This window comes from Prunus mume, linkage group LG2 (assembly GCF_029339155.1).
Source record: "Prunus mume cultivar Tortuosa linkage group LG2, ASM2933915v1, whole genome shotgun sequence".
Lineage (NCBI taxonomy): Eukaryota > Viridiplantae > Streptophyta > Magnoliopsida > Rosales > Rosaceae > Prunus > Prunus mume.
In genome coordinates this window covers 19,598,985-19,609,687 of record NC_142699.1, presented here as the reverse complement: position 1 = coordinate 19,609,687, position 10,703 = coordinate 19,598,985, and the positions used below count along the sequence as shown (strand labels likewise).

The 10,703-nt window shown below is 38.0% G+C and overlaps 3 protein-coding genes and 2 non-coding genes across 9 annotated transcripts; 2 read left to right on the top strand and 3 right to left on the bottom strand.

The window, feature by feature from the left end:
* Positions 1–106: 106 nt before the first annotated feature.
* RUS3 (root UVB sensitive protein (Protein of unknown function, DUF647)) lies at positions 107–4,372 on the bottom strand. 5 transcript variants are annotated; one of them, XM_089045804.1, is made up of 17 exons: positions 4,256–4,372; positions 3,984–4,172; positions 3,839–3,896; positions 3,636–3,695; positions 3,480–3,518; positions 3,330–3,392; positions 3,159–3,215; positions 2,878–2,941; positions 2,668–2,751; positions 2,258–2,340; positions 2,037–2,166; positions 1,720–1,812; positions 1,169–1,307; positions 877–917; positions 602–789; positions 424–522; positions 107–352 (listed from the first exon to the last, which is right to left on the bottom strand). In XM_089045804.1, exons 2-16 carry the CDS (start codon positions 4,097–4,099, stop codon positions 424–426), a joined length of 1,314 nt encoding a protein of 437 aa, XP_088901930.1. In that variant the 5' UTR covers positions 4,100–4,172; positions 4,256–4,372; the 3' UTR covers positions 107–352. The 5 variants fall into 5 exon arrangements, with proteins under 5 accessions (XP_088901930.1, XP_008243852.1, XP_088901931.1 ...); XM_008245630.3 differs by having other exon boundaries at positions 107–341; XM_089045805.1 differs by having other exon boundaries at positions 107–341; positions 2,121–2,166.
* TRNAN-GUU (transfer RNA asparagine (anticodon GUU)) lies at positions 4,235–4,308 on the bottom strand. The gene has a single exon. It is a non-coding gene; the product is annotated as a tRNA-Asn (tRNA).
* Positions 4,373–5,313: 941 nt separating the features above from the next.
* TRNAN-GUU (transfer RNA asparagine (anticodon GUU)) lies at positions 5,314–5,387 on the bottom strand. The gene has a single exon. It is a non-coding gene; the product is annotated as a tRNA-Asn (tRNA).
* Positions 5,388–5,466: 79 nt separating this feature from the next.
* Positions 5,467–8,068, top strand: LOC103342063 (Pentatricopeptide repeat (PPR) superfamily protein). Its single transcript, XM_008245629.2, has one exon. It carries the CDS (start codon positions 5,509–5,511, stop codon positions 7,474–7,476), a length of 1,968 nt encoding a protein of 655 aa, XP_008243851.2. The 5' UTR covers positions 5,467–5,508; the 3' UTR covers positions 7,477–8,068.
* Positions 8,069–8,205: 137 nt separating this feature from the next.
* LOC103342062 (uncharacterized) lies at positions 8,206–9,861 on the top strand. The gene is made up of 3 exons (XM_008245628.2): positions 8,206–9,393; positions 9,470–9,526; positions 9,642–9,861. Exons 1-3 carry the CDS (start codon positions 8,574–8,576, stop codon positions 9,683–9,685), a joined length of 921 nt encoding a protein of 306 aa, XP_008243850.2. The 5' UTR covers positions 8,206–8,573; the 3' UTR covers positions 9,686–9,861.
* The last annotated feature ends 842 nt before the right edge of the window (positions 9,862–10,703 follow it).

Below are 10,703 nucleotides of genomic sequence, written 5' to 3'. Positions count from 1 at the left end.
ATCTTTGTTCCTTTTCCCTTGTTTTAACTGAAAGATTTGAACCAAAGATGCTTTTCGCATTAGTCTACCTCATCCCACACTAGTTGAGCTATAAAGAAACTTCATCTTGTCACCCCAAAATTTTTCTTTTTTTGTAGAATAACGTAGATTAATGTGTAACATTTTGCCACCCAGAGAAAATTTATCTGCTCCAATACAGACATGGTGAGACCCTTTTTCCGGTAAGTAGCCAGAACTGAGGGTGAAATCATGAATAGCAGCTCTAAAAATCCTGTGGTGGTTGTACACCATCTAACAGTTTATCTTGGCAGATGACCAAGATCCCATCAATGGCGACCTCCCTGTCAAAGAACTTCAAGTCAATGTTACAGACCATCACATTCAGCTCTTTTCCGCATTTTAAATAAAGTTACTAAAGATTACCTAGTCAATCTTCTCATCTGAAGACCCACAGATCCAATTTGCCTTCCAGACGATTGTAGGTGATAAAAGACGTTCTGTTTTCCAACCCGATACCTTTAACTGCAATATAATGAAAGGATAAGATGTTCAGCAAACCTCTCTAAATCTTTTGGCTGCATTAAGCTGTAAAATATGGTACCTTCTGGATAAATTCTTCATAGTGTTTATCCATCCATGTTTGGCTTTCAGAATGTAGAATTCGGTGTTTATCTATAAGATTTGCCATAGCATTTGCATGTAAAAATGACTGCAAGACATCTGTGGCAGTGGAATCTTTGTGCATAACAATGCAGATGTTTCCTTTCCTCTCCATTAGCAAGTACTTGGCTAAAAAGTCCAGCAGAGAAACAACAAAATAAATAGCAAAGTTCATGGTAGCAACTCAATTGTCGGAAGTACAAAGCAGACATCAACCTTTCTTATAATGAGATCCCGCAAAATGTAATAAGTCCCTCCTGATTAAGATTGTCACTCAAATTGTCAGTCGTATATGACTAAGAGCCAGCTCAGAGCTGCTTGTGTTGCAAAAGTAGTTACTATCAAGCCACAATATTGAAAGCCAAACATCTAAAGATATGCACAGCAGCGATCCAATGGTGGACCGGGCTTCCACAACAACTGTTACAAGACTGCTACCAGAAGTTACCGCTTTTTAACCTAAGACCTAAACGAAAATGAATTTTACAGGGAGAGCAAAGAAACTCACAGTTCCAGGTGATTTAGTGAGGATACTCTGACACCTAAAGATACTCTCACATGTATTAACTCTGTTTTCTTTGAGCTCCATGAAGATGCCCATACAGGTAAAATGTGCTCCATCTTAGAGACCTGCTCGGGGGAGAGAACTGGAAACAAATTCAGATGCAGGAATTAAAATCTCATTAAAATAAGATAAAGATGAAGTGTGAAGTGAACTGAAACCAAGCACAGCACTCTTGCAACATCAAACATGGATTGTGACAGAAATTAATGTTACATGAGAGTCAACATACCACTCAAGTTCTCGCATTTTTCAATAGCAGAGTGCTAAGGCAGGTTAAACCCAATCTTCCATAGGAAAATATTCATTGGACAGTCATTTTGTCAAATCACTTTAAATTATGACCATTGCAAAGATGGGGAATGGGGCAGTTTAGATCATGTACAGCTGCCAATATGCTGTTTTTCAGGAAAGTTCTTTTGATGACCCCAATTATAAATTGTGGCACCAGGAAAAGATAATCAGCCTTAAGGGAACAAGGAACAGTAGCTGCATACCTTGGCCAGTTCTCATAAAATGCTGCAAAAGAATTGAGCACCTCTCAGGGTTCAAAGAATTTAATGCAAGGCACCGAACAGCCATGTAATTTGCTGCACAGAAAAGACACGTAAAGCCTTTAAACTTGTTTTATTAACATATAAAGACTTCGTTTCATTTTTTTTTTCTTCCTGTTTTGTATATATGAACTGTTCATTCTATCACAACCAATAAATTGACACAAGTGCCAAAGTAATATTCGAGTTTAGTGATCAAAAGGGTCAAATTTAATCCTTGGTAAAGTCAATGGTAATGAACATTGATGGGGGGTACTTACCATACATATGGAACATGGTGAGCGACAAAAATGAAAACCAAATAGCTAGTGGGTGTTCCATAGTAATGCGAGCAAGAAGCATACCCAGTGCCATACCAACCATCGTTGCCACTGTCTCTTGACTTCCCTCCTATCAATGTAAAGAAAAATGTTAATGGAAAATACTAGCTAACATACATAAGACAGTCCTCGTCTAAGAATCAGAACCATTGTGCTGGTACCTTAGCAGATATATCTGCAGCATTACTCTGAAGAGCAAAATGTTGTGTCAAAGCAGCTCTAGTAGCTCCACTTGCAACACCAGCTAAAAGAGAAGAAAAATTGTAAAACAACAAAAATAGAAAATTATGATCAAGCTCTATACTGCATTTGTTTGACCGTTTACTTGATGAAGAAAAATATTTGTAGACGATAAAGGTACAACTGCCATTGTAAGAATAAAAGGAAGAGGAATACATTAAACCAATTAGTATCATTCACAAGTTTAAATATGTGGCACATCACAACTGATACCAATAAGTTAATCAATGCTCATTTTATAATTATGACATACTTAGCCAACAAATATCAACTATCACATTATACAGATTACTATATTTTCTTATTATATTAAATTTATATAGGAGCTTACTGAATGATCTTGATATACTTCCTAAACAAACAACAAACACAAAAGCTGATGGAAACAAAGGTGAAACAAGGTCCATCAACATTCCTGCAACCAAATAACGGTATTTCTTGTCATTTTAAGACAAAGGATACAAAGAACAACCTTGAACTACGTTTGAAGATGATCTCCAAACTTAGAATAAAAACAAAAGAACAAATGGTTAGGTCATACCAAGATCATTCATAAGGTCTGCAACTAAGCGCCACATTTTGGCATTGCTATCCAAATTTGAGCCCTGAAGAATAAGAGGTGATTCAAGGCAAGAAATGGTAAAGAAATGATGAACATAGAGTTGAGAATTCTTAGAAAAGCAAACTTCAGTCACGGAACCACTAGCCAAAGGCACCGCTAAAAAAGCATAGAGTACCATGCATGCATAAAAGGGTACAAAAGTTCCAAAATTTACAATGTAAATTGTGCACAGAATGAGCAAAAGAACAAGAGTATCACACCTGATAGAATGTGAATAAGATACCTCCCAGCATTCCAGTTAGGTCTCTCAAGAACCACTGCATCATTCTCAATGTTGAAAAAAAAAAACCATTTACTATGTATTGCAAGCTCGAATACTCAATGAAGCACCCCAAGTCCCAACATTGATGCTAGATATACAAAATTTGTACCTGAAAGGTGGCACCAATTACAGTAGCCGATTTCTCACCGACCCCAATAGCACTCAGTAGAGCCTTAGAGTGAACAAAACATACAATTAATTCATTTAGCAATCACCAGCAGAATTTCATTAAGACTGTATTAGTATATAAGATGCTTACTTGTGTAGAAAGCATGGTCCTTATGTAAGTAGAAAGACCCTTGAAAAAGGAAATTAAGAAATTAATCATGCTGGATAATTAGTACTAATCATCTACTCATTTAATTATTAGAGCAGTAGAAATCATGAGCTGCATATATTTGTTTTGTATATTTACCTGGAGTAAATCCCAGACTTGAAAAGGGGCATAATCCGGAGTTACACTGCTGGGAAAGCCCTGCATACCAAATTAAAAGAAAAAGAGAGTCCTAATTTTTCCCCCTTCTTAAATAACAACAAATAGAAGCCAGAAATTAAAAACAGAAAAAAGAAAATACAGGGGATTAAAAAAAAATTTCTTTGTTTTTTTTTAAAGCTTGCCTCGGGTACAAATGCTTCAAGAATTCGCCGCCAAACATGGTGGAACCGGCTACCGGATCTTCGAATTTGGAGAAGAAGTTCAATGTTTAATAGAAAGGAAATGAACAACAAAACAAAAACAAAAAGCACCGAAAAAAGAAGCAACCTTTGGATAGAGAGTGAAGGAAACGCGGTTATGGTGGCAGTTCTGGAGAGTTTGGTGGAAGATGAGCCACTCCATTCTTCCACTATAACCTCCGATGTTGATGATGATACTTCCATGGCCGATTGCTTCAGTGTCTCCGTTGATTCAAAAGGGACGTTGGAGAGAAGCAAAGAATTGACTTTTAATTACCTTAAAAACAGAGGAATCCAAAATTATATTTCTTCCGAGAGGAAAAAAAATAAATCAAAAAGCGCTAGAAGGAGGGTTCGAACCTCCGACCTTGTGGTTAACAGCCACACGCTCTAACCAGCTGAGCTATTCCAGCTATTGATATTCGACCTTGTGGTTAAGAGCATTTCCAGCAATAGGCTGGGAGGGCTGGGGAGGGGAGGGGTTTGGATCTTGTAGGCGTTTCCAGCAATAACATGGAGCCTGGGCAAGAGGTGGGGTTTGCCTGCGGGCTGAGCTGATGTCACGATGACGTCACTCTCATTATTCCCAATAAAAAAAAGAAAAAAATTGAAAAAAATGTACAAAAATACCCAAAAAAAATACTGAAATTGTTTTCTATAAATACCAACCAATACTCTTCACTTTTAACACCAACAGACAATATTTTTGTAATAAAAAATTGAAAAAAAACCCAAAAAATTACTTCTTCTTTTTTTCTCTCTATACCTTATTTCCATTTTCAACATTTAAGTAAATGTCTTTGTCCTTTTACTTTTATTTATTTTTTATTACTCCATTTACTTAAGTTTACAATGTAAATAAGGAAGTACCCCCCATTTGGATTCAAATAAAAATACTAGAAAATCAAATTTCCACAAAATATGAAAAATCGGTTTTAGTGCAAAATACGATTTAGGTTAAAAATGATGGCTCATTAAGTCAATATATACTTCATATTAAAATCTCATAAAATCAAGTTTTCTTATTTGATGTGTAAGGAATAAAAGCCTCCAAAAATTTTCTTAAGAAAATGATTATTTCGAAAAATCATTTTTCATACTTAGTCAATATTGCACATCCGCTAAAAATCTTGAGAAAATGATTTTTCATACGTAGGAACCCAAAAATCTTATCCAAAAATATTATCTAAATTAATTGTTTAAGTAAACAAAGTTGTGAAAACAAAAAAAAAAAAAAATGAATGGTATTTGCCATGAAAGCCTAAATTTGAAACATTTGCGCTCTCCTTACCATTAAGCTGGTGGAAGTCTTTAACAGCCACATGCTCTAACCAGCTGAGCTATTCCAGCTATTGATAATAAAAATACATAGAAATCCAAATTATATTTCTCCCCAGAGTCAAAAAAAAATAAAAAAGCGCTAGAAGGAGGGTTCGAACCTCCGACCTTGTGGTTAACAGCCACACGCTCTAACCAGCTGAGCTATTCCAGCTATTGATAATATATTCAAAATAAAAATTATTTATTGAAAAACAAAAAAAAAAACAGAAACATGAGCTCTATTAACCAGACCAGAGAGGAGGAAGAGTGAGTCTGAGTCCTTGGATCATAAAATGTGGAGAAAAGCTCTCACTTTGCTTCCACACAGACCCTTTTCATCAACCCCTGAAATCCCAACCCTCTACTCCTTCCTCCAACCCTCAGTCTTTGCCCTTAAGAGGGACCTACCACCCTCCCAGAAATCTCAGTGTGACCTCCCAACCCCACCTCCCAAAACCCTAGCCCCAGACCACATAGCCACCCTAGAGACCACCCTCCACAAGTCCCTTATAACCCACAACACTGATGAGGCATGGAAGTCCTTCAAGACTCTCACAGGCAGCTCTGCCTTCCCGAGTAAGTCCCTCACTAATTCTCTCATCACCCATTTGTCCTCACTCGGGGACATTCACAACCTCAAGAGGGCTTTTGCTACGGTAGTTTATGTCGTGGAGAAAAACCCAGGATTTTTAGATTTTGAAACTGTTGGGACTTTGTTGGATGCTATGAAATGTGCCAATACTGCTGCACCTGCTTTTGCTTTGATTAAAAGTGTGTTCAAGAACAGGTTTTTCTTGCCATTTAGTGTATGGGGCAATGTTCTCATTGAAATTAGTAGGAAAAATGGTAACTTTGTTGCGTTTTTACGGGTTTTTGAAGAGAATTGTAGGATTGCCTTGGATGAGAAGTTGGAGTCCATGAAACCGGATTTGGCTGCTTGTAATGCAGCGATGGAGGGGTGTTGTCGTGAACTTGAATCGGTGAGTGATGCCGAAAAAGTTGTTGAAACAATGGCGGTTTTGGGTGTTCGGCCTGACGAATGGAGTTTTGGTTTTCTTGCTTATTTGTATGCATTGAAGGGTCTTGAGGAAAAGATAACTGAGCTAGAGGGATTGATGGGTGGGTTTGGTTTTTCAAATAAAAGGGTGTTTCAGAGTAATTTGATTAATGGCTATGTTAAGTCAGGCAAATTAGAATCTGTTTCAGCAACTATTCTGCATATTCTCAGAGAAGGAGATGGAGAATGTTTGAATCTGGGTGAAGAAACTTATTGTGAAGTTGTCAAAGGATATCTTATGAATGCAAGTGTGAAAGAGTTGGCGACTTTGATCATTGAAGCTCAAAAGTTAGAGTCTTCAACAGTCATGGTAGATAGATCTGTTGGGTATGGTATTGTTAATGCTTGTGTTCATATTGGATTATCAGATAAGGCACACAGCATTCTTGATGAAATGAATGCTCAAGGAGGTTCCTTGGGGCTTGGTGTGTATGTGCCAATTTTGAAGGCTTATTGCAAAGAGCATAGAACTGCTGAAGCCACTCAACTGGTCATGGATATTAGTAATTCTGGGCTTCAGTTAGATATGGGGACATATGATGCTCTAATAGAATCATCCATGTCAAGTCAAGATTTTCAATCGGCTTTTTCTTTGTACAGGGACATGAGGGAAGCAAGAATATCTGACTTAAAGGGGAGTTACTTAACAATAATGACAGGTTTAATGGAGAATCATAGGCCAGAGTTAATGGCTGCCTTCTTAGATGAGGTTGTTGAGGATCCTCGAATTGAAGTGGGTACCCATGACTGGAATTCCATTATTCATGCCTTCTGTAAAGCTGGGCGTCTAGAAGATGCGAGGAGGACTTTTAGAAGGATGATATTCTTGCAGCATAAGCCTAATGAACAGACATATTTATCGTTAATTAGTGGGTATGTTTCTGTGGAGAAATATTTCTGTGTTCTGATGCTATGGCATGAGGTGAAGAGAAATGTTTCACTTGATGGAGAAAAGGGGATTAAATTTGACCACAACATGGTTGATGCATTCCTATATGCTCTTGTTAAGGGAGGCTTTTTTGATGCAGTAATGCAAGTTGTCGAGAAATCTCAAGAGATGAAAGTCTTTGTGGATAAGTGGAGGTACAAACAGGCATTCATGGAAACCCATAAGAAGCTTAAAGTGTCAAAGTTGAGAAAGAGGAATTTCAGGAAAATGGAAGCACTTGTTGCTTTCAAGAATTGGGCTGGTCTGAATGCATAAATTTAGGTGCTGCTGGGAGCAAAGTTTGTCAATTTGAGCGTCTGCTTCCAGCACTAATTACATTTCAATAATTCAAAATGGCAATGAGGTGGAGGTGTATGGCCTGTAGGCTAAAGTCAAGCACATGAAATTCACATTGCTGGAGGCTTTAGTTGCAGAGAGTGTTTGCTGGCAACTTTCAGATGCATGTGATAAAGAAGATCGTTTGGAATGTGAAAGCTCTTATGACTTTATAGGGGTGATGTGAACCATAAGTCTGACGAATATTTACTTGGAAGTGTTGGATAATTGTCGCAAATCACAAGAGTTAAGATTAACCTGAGAATTCACTAAGCTATAGCTTTTCTTATTTGTCAGTTGGGTTTCTCTTGGGTTGTTGAATGAAGAGCCAAGCAAACCTCATCATAGTTTGCAGGTCGTGACTGATGCAGTGGAATGAAGAACTGCTTGGTTTCGAAGTACATACAATGTCGCCATTTTTTTCCCCCAAAATCATATAGATTTCTGTAAATTTTAATCAATAATGGCTGAATATTATTACAAAGTAATCTGATTGTAAGCAATCAATGAACAGTTTAAATTCATTCTTGCATTGATTTGTTGCAGTTTGATCATTTGCATCCAATAATATTGGACTTGTACTTTGAGCTTGGACTTGGACCGCTCCAAACCTTCAGGTAGCAAGTGTAAAAGGTTGTTAAATCTAAAGCCATCATCCTTGGTGGGGCGAACATACCAGAAAGTAACAATTAATTGTGATGGATCAGTGGGCTGAAACAGAAACCTGTTTCACACTCAAGCACCTTCTCTTTTACTATTATGGAGTTGATTTCTCTCGTTTTCTAAATCCTTTTGAAAATGCATATTGCTTTATAGCTAGAACCCACATAAAACATGGGCTCTTCTTTTTAGGAAGAAAAATTAGGAAGGATGTTGAAAGTTAAGTCACCTCCACCGAAAAGAACACTCCCCTTTGTGTTCCTTTACAATAACACTTGCTCATATTGTCATGTGAAAGTTGAAACGCTTCTTGCCATTACTGTTGTTCTTCAGTTCTTCATTTCAAAAATCTCCGAACTCCTTCTGAACCCTCACCTATGCCATCTGCCTCAGAAACCTTGCTTCTGATCACCATTTTTCTCTTGATTCCTCTCCACGCCGTCTCATCCACCATCCATGCAGGCCATGCCATCCCTATCAACGGCCTCTGTCGTGACACATGCGGCACAATCCCAGTAAAGTTCCCATTTGGCACTGGATTTGGCTGTGGCCACCCTGACTTTGTTAGATACATCAAATGCAGCTCAGAAACACTTCAATTCTCTACCGGAACTGGTATCTACACCATTTCCTCTATAGACTACAACAGTAGCACCATCGTTGTCACAGACCCGCTTATGTCAACATGCTCTTCTATGCAAAATTCAGGTGGCTTCAGCTTAGACAGGACCAGTCCTTTCACTATAAGAGAGGAGAACATCTTTGTTCTACTTGGCTGCTCAACAACATCCCCTGTGTTTGATCCCAATGAAGATTTGTGTGACACCGGGTCGGGCTCCCGGGCGTGCAGAGGGTTGTACTCTTGCAAAGGGGTGGCTGGCATTGGGTTGCAACAGAATGCACCAATTTCCACTTGCTGTGTTTATGACTCTCAAGTTGGGGTTGGCTCAGGTTATGCATTGGTTCTCCCAAAGCTCCAGTGCTCTTCCTACACATCAATTTATGAGTTTGGGGATGAAGGGGATCCAATGAAATGGAAATTTGGAATTTCTCTGCAATATAATGATTCTTATTACACCAATGCCTGCAAGGATTGTGAGGCAAGTGAGGGCTTGTGTGGCTTTTCTGGTTTGGACCAGTCGTTCGCTTGTATTTGCCAGAATGGGGTTAACACCACCAGAAGTTGCTTTGAGCAAGGTTAGTGATTAACAGATGCCATTATATTAATTTAGTTCAATTAATTATCTCTGATATATGGTTTTGATATGATTAGGGTACGCTTTGAGTGGGGTAGTGGAACTAGAAGTTCAAATTAAAACCATTATTGGAGGTACGTCTGCTAGCAACTTGTCAGTGCCTTTTTTGACTTTCTTTACTTGATGTTTGTTCATCACCTTCTCAAAAACAGTACATTACTTTGAATTATTATTATTTTTTGGTTGTAGGACTTTTGGTCTTGTGGGTGTTACTATTGACAAGGAGCAGATAGCTAGGGTTGCTTCAAACTTTTTTGGTGCACAAATTTTGCAAAAGAAGAGCTTCAAAGAGCTGTAGGAAATTATCTAAGCTATCACCTTTTCGATGAAGCTAGCGAGTGGTGTTTTTGGCTATGTAATTTTTTTTTTTTTTTAAGTTAATGAAATGCAAATTTCCCATTCAAATTAATGATGCCTATTCTCTATTAAAAAAAGATTTATCAAATTAAAAACATACTAATTAACTAATGAGATCTCTTTAGAGAAGCTTCCAGCAGCTAGAGCCTTATATTTAAGCATCGGCAATGGTAACCTCAACCTCGACGCCGGCTTCCATCTGTATATAGATAACATGCTTGACCACCTCTGGGGTGCTGAAGAGGTCCATCACTCTTCATAACAAGTGTTGGTTCCTATATATACACACATATATGCACCCACAGGTTATTCATAAATATTCATCTTCAACAGAAAAGAAAATGAACGCTATAAAATGAACATTTTATGTCTATCTCTCCCATCAAATTACGAGAAGTGATATAAGACAACCAGATTTTTCTCCTAAAAAATAATGCATATGATAAGATTTAAAATGTACTTTCTCGAGGATTTTGACATTCTTGGAGGAGTGTTATTCTAATCTTTCGAATAATCTGCTCTTGGGGTTCCTCCAAACCAAGCTTTGCAGGCTTCATCATGGGACCTGCGTGCCTCACGGGTGGTGGTGCCACTGTCGCCATTGCCATATATTTATATTATTTCTTCTTTTAATGTTACTCTGCTGCATGCGATGGATTTATTAGGGAACACATATACAAAAAGAGCATGAACAAGAGATTTATATATGTTGAAAATACCGACCTAGCAGCTTCAAACTCGTTTGACTTCAACTTTCACAAGAACGAGATACATCTTTGACTTGTGACTTACATATATGTGTTTTGGGGTTTTGCAAAACCCCATGATTTCTTTCTTTCTTTCCTTTGAGCCCAAGAAAGAAGCTTCCGAAACCCCACGAGCCCATTTCAGCGA